The 5131-nt window shown below is 38.9% G+C and overlaps 1 protein-coding gene across 1 annotated transcript in view; it reads right to left on the bottom strand.

Moving 5' to 3' along the window:
• Positions 1-5131, bottom strand: part of LOC109474038 (multidrug and toxin extrusion protein 2-like) — a 13015-nt gene continuing 7884 nt past the window's right edge. Inside the window, exons 12-18 of the mRNA XM_019774251.1 lie at positions 4523-4590; positions 3535-3643; positions 2957-3032; positions 2718-2787; positions 2029-2161; positions 1196-1405; positions 1-890 (exon numbers count right to left, since the gene is read on the bottom strand). Of these exons, the coding sequence (XP_019629810.1) occupies positions 223-890; positions 1196-1405; positions 2029-2161; positions 2718-2787; positions 2957-3032; positions 3535-3643; positions 4523-4590 (1334 nt within the window). The 3' untranslated portion in view covers positions 1-222. The remainder of the gene's footprint in view (positions 891-1195; positions 1406-2028; positions 2162-2717; positions 2788-2956; positions 3033-3534; positions 3644-4522; positions 4591-5131) is intronic.

Genomic DNA, 5131 nt, shown 5'->3' with positions numbered 1-5131 from the left:
CATACAACAATTTCTTATGCATGAGCTTTTTAAATACTTCAATAGAATTGTACAAATCTTAACAACAGCTTGTAATCAAAATTCTGTTTAGAACACAAAAATACTGGATACTTTAGATACTATTTAATTCAGGATGTCTGGTAGCATTTAAATGCCTACTTAGTTAAAAATGTACATCTTTTTAGTTAAAAAATATTCACTTTTAATAGGCAGTAAAAACCTTCAGGTGAAGCTGGTCTTGAAAAAGAAAGTCGAGTTTTTACTGTCGTGACTGAACATTCTCAGAGACCTTGACACGACAGCATCAAGGATCATGCCAGCTTTTGCCGTGACTGTTGTAGTTGAAGTTGTGGTAGTTTCTTCAGGCCGGACCCTGTGCCCTGCACTAAAATGGTGTAGTGTAGTCACCTCAGAAAAAGACATGTTAGTCACTGTTGTGTTACACCAAGGCAACATCATGTTTAGAGGCAGTGAACCATTCACAGTAGTCCATGTGACACAGTCTGGAGGGTAGCTGAAGTCTGGATTGGGAACAAACTCCCGTACCACCACCCCAACAGTCAGAATGGCAAGGCAGGCAGCTACAGCTACGAGCCTTCTCCACACCATCACCTTAAACGGAAGTTTCTCCAGACTTAGAACCATGACCTCGGATGTGTCAGACACTTCACTGGTCAGAGAGTCTAACAGTGGCTCAGTATCTGTTGAACCTGTTTCTTGTAAGAAATGTTGTGTGTCTGCCTCCTGCATTTCAGACAGTTCTCTGTTGTGTGGCGGCATTGTAGTGAATTCTGTCTCCTGTTCAGTATATTTGTGTGCAAGGCTGTGTTGTGAGTAAGTAGAGTCCTCAAGTGTAGCTGCAACACTCTGCATCTCTTGTACGCATGCACCTGAGAAAAAAAATTATATAATTATACTACCTAAATTTTATCATAAAAAGGTAGAAATATAAGTTCTTGTCATCTTTAGTAAGAACTGTAAGATAGTTTAGTTTTGTAGTATTGTTGTCTTATTATCATTACTGCCACACATTGTACCATGTACGATTGTCAGCAATAAAGTGCATTCATATTCTTTTGTCATTATTCATTTTTTGCAATGGCTTTCCTTTTAGAAAGCAATCATCGACAAGCCTTCAATTGATAACACAAAGGCAAGCTGGCTTCCAAAATTGAAGCAAAATTACTTTACTTACCGACCCCTCCCAAAGATCCATTGGGAAACCTGTCGTCTCTTTCAAGTTCCTTGGCAATTCTGCCATTACAGTGGCTGGCATCCTCCTCAGCTTTGACTCCAGCCCTGTCCTGAGCCTTCCGAGCCTCCTGCACCCAGTCTGTGCGAGCGATGGTGATTAAGAAAGACACACACTGGAACATGGTGGCTATCCCCAGTCCAAAGTACAGCCCTGTCAAAAAACACAAGGTTCAGGCACTTCAAAATATAGCTCAGCAATGGCACTGATTCTGAAGGAAGTCACTCTTCCCCATGTAGATACATGTAAATGCTGATGTTAACATACCAATTTCCTTGCCTGGAAACAAGCACTAAAAAAACACTTGAATGTGTTAGCCTCCGTAGCAGGCTGTGCGAGCGATGGTGATTAAGAAAGACACACACTGGAAGATGGTGGCTTATAATCCCCAGACCAAAGTACAGGCCTATCAAAAACACAAGGTTAAGGCACTTCAACATTCAGTTCAGCAATGGCAGATTCTGAAGTACATTTGTATAAGAAGGGTTATGGTAAAAAAACACTTTTCTCCATGAACAGATGCTGGTATAAACATATCAATTTCCTCTCCTGGATTCAAGTAGTCTTAAATGTGTATTTTTTTTATTCCTGATTGTTTGCTCAGTCAAGAATACACAAATAGTCTAAGAGTATTTTCCACTTAACCTCATGCACATCAGTTGATTAACAGAATTTCAGCACCCCCAAACTATGACCTCCGTTTCTTTGTTCACCTTCAGATATTAAATGTTCACACATTTAGAGTGAAACATAAATGAAATAGTGTGAGGCCAAACCTTTCACTCCCAGATGTAGCTTGAACATGAAGATGGCAATAAAAGGCAGCCCCAGGACGTAGTACCCTGAGAAGGTGATGATGGCACCCAGTTTCTGCTTCCCACAACCCCGCAGTATGCCAGCACAACCAGCCTGCAATACACAATATATAGTATTATCTGACGGGTTGGATTGTTTTTCATGTCATGCAATTATATAACGGTTTAACTAATGGTAGGGTGAATGATACGAACAAGGGACTTGATGATAAGGAATTGTAAGTTAGGCCACACCAAGCAAATTTTATGGATGACGTTCGCGTGCGCATTGATTTTGGCCCGTTCCTAGAAAAAAAAAAACAAGAAATTCCGCTTCCTGTACCTATGACCAAAGAGTCACGGCAGTGCCGCAAATCGTCAGGTTGACGTGAAACCCGTAACGCGAAAACAGGAGAGGACGACAACTGCTATTCCACCTGATTTATTGCTGTTTTGATGATGAATAAAAGACTTCTTGCTTGTTACACTGTGTCACCTCATTCAATTTGTGTCCTAACATTTGTCGTCTCTTAGTATATTTCTAATCTAGGCATCTTGTTTTTTAGGGCCCTTCTTGTTTTTTTCGCCCTCTCGCATTAGATTTAGGGTCTCCAAAGGACGTCATCCATAAAATTTACTTGGTGTGGCCTTAGTGTACTTAACAGACATACCTGTACAGAGTCTGCCAGCTGTGTCACACCAACAATGGGTAGCACTTCTCCTATAAGTCTCACAACCTCCCTGGAGAAACAATGAAAAAACACATGTAGGTTCAACTGTTCCCCGAAAGGGACTAAGACTAAGCTATATAACAGCATGGAAGAATGTTAACCACCGTGTCTGTCAATACTTACAACATGCGAGTACAAGTGGCAATGAAGTCGTCAGACAGTTATAATCAAATACTCACTTGTCATTGGTGAACACAGAGCCGAGCACATGACGTGATGACACCAGGACAATAGAGGCAACAAAAGCATAGCAACCTGTCATGGCAGAAACAGTACATCTTAGTACCTCAACAAACTATTATAATATGATACACTGTACACAAGGAACTGTTACAGGTAATTGAATTTATCTGGTTTACCATGTTTTTCAACTTTAGGCCACAGCATGTAATATTTATGGATGACATCAGTGCCTGCATAGATTTTTGCCTGATTTTGGAAAAAAAATTGTTACCCTCTGACAGTAGTCAACATGCCAAAAATGGGCAAAGATGTCTGTTGCCATGCCGTAATGTACATTGTAGATGGCAGATAAATATATAGAGAGGAGACAAGAAAAGGCTATGATTTACGGAGGATGTCATCCATAAAATGTACTTGCTGTGGCCTTACTACTTTTACATCACTGTTGCCTGTTACATGTACATGCCTGCATTGTTTGGAAGGTAGGATTTTGAGACTTCAATGTTCACTCATTACATTGTTTATAATACATACATTATACATTGTAATAAAGTCGCATAAAGACAGAACTTACAGAAACTGAAGATGCTGACTTTAGCAGACAGTTTGACCTGTGCAGCGTTCCCAGCACCCAGTTCATTCCCGACCCTGATGCTAGCAGCAATCCCCATTGCAAAAGGGATCTGTGGGCACCAGGAAGTGGTGAATAGACATTTGTTTGGTCGAAATACTTTTTTTCAGTGCTCTGCAATATTGCAGAAGAGTCAAAATTTTGTTCTGCAATTTGAAAATACTTTCTGCAAATACACAAGCCTCCATTCTAGTATTTTACTATTACTACAAACTTCTCAAACCATTAATATGCAAATTAGTGAAGACAAATTTTTGGAAGTCCAAAGGGAAACAAAAGACATTAGTCAAGACAAGGATGATGCAAATTAGTGAAGAAGCTCCTGTTCTTTTAAAACAGGAGCTTAAAATAAAGTGTTGTCTGTCCTTGGGGCGAGAGAATTCTAGTTTGCTAGATTGAAAACTATTGAATCTGGAGCCTATTTTTCCTTCTGCAAAATTGCAGATTGTATAAATTTTTCTTCTGCAATCTTGAAAATCTATCTGCAGATTGCAGACTGCAGACAGGTATTTCGAACACTGATTTAAGGGAAAGGCAACAAAATTCTTACATGTCTTCTTATGTCACGCTCAAGTTTTGGGTTGGTACATTTATTTAATAAAATCAATAACATGTAATGCTTGCAATCAATTCAAGTCACATTGAATGTGACTTGAATTGATTACAAGCATTATATGTTAACGTCCACAATCAAATAAATTCCCTCATGAATGTAACGTCAAAACATCTTTGAACAGCACTATTTATACTATAGATAGTGTATAGTGTAATTACACAATTACAGCAAGAGTGCGAGAAACTTTCACATTTTGAGATGTGAGGCTTCACAGTAAGCAGAATAAATGTAAAAATACAAGATATTTATAATCAATTAGATTTACGTTTTTACAATGGTTGAAGGTGCAATAGCTGTATTGTTAGCTGTATTTACCATGAAGTTGAGTGAGTTGATGGTCATGATGATTCCCTGAGCGGCCAAATCCACAGTCCCTATCAGTCCTGGGAAAAGAGGATAGCTTACTGAAGGGTACTATAATTATAACAATTATCCCTGGAACACATCAGGCCTTCCAGAAACATGAAACATGTTAATAATACCTTGCAGGGGTGCACAAAGGTTTGTCACAGTCTGTGTAACACATACCTGGGCTATATTGAAAAGAAGAGCTTAGAGCTATATCTATGACGCTTAATTTAATAAGGCCACACCAATTGAATTTGTTGGTTCTCGGATTCGCCTCTTCGTTTTTTTCTGTATTTGCTAAAAAAAAAATTTGATTCTGGCCTGAATCAACTGAAAAATGCTCATGTTTTGCCCCCCAACAGTTGAGGAAAGTCCTTTTCTTCCTAGTTGTTACAGTTTTCCCATCTATCATTGCAGTGGTTTGATTAAAAGTTCAAAATTCAATGTTTAAATTTTAACCCTAGCCTTTTGTGTTTGACTTCATGGCTCATTTTGTAGCATTTAAGCCTATAATATGATGCCTAGACCTGTTTTATTTTTATTTTTTCCGCCCTGTCGCTTCATATTTTTTCTGAA

The sequence above is a fragment of the Branchiostoma belcheri genome, unplaced genomic scaffold, assembly GCF_001625305.1.
Source record: "Branchiostoma belcheri isolate BF01 breed outbred unplaced genomic scaffold, Haploidv18h27 scaffold3, whole genome shotgun sequence".
In the NCBI taxonomy this organism is placed as follows: domain Eukaryota; kingdom Metazoa; phylum Chordata; class Leptocardii; order Amphioxiformes; family Branchiostomatidae; genus Branchiostoma; species Branchiostoma belcheri.
This window is presented reverse-complemented; position numbering and strand designations above follow the sequence as displayed.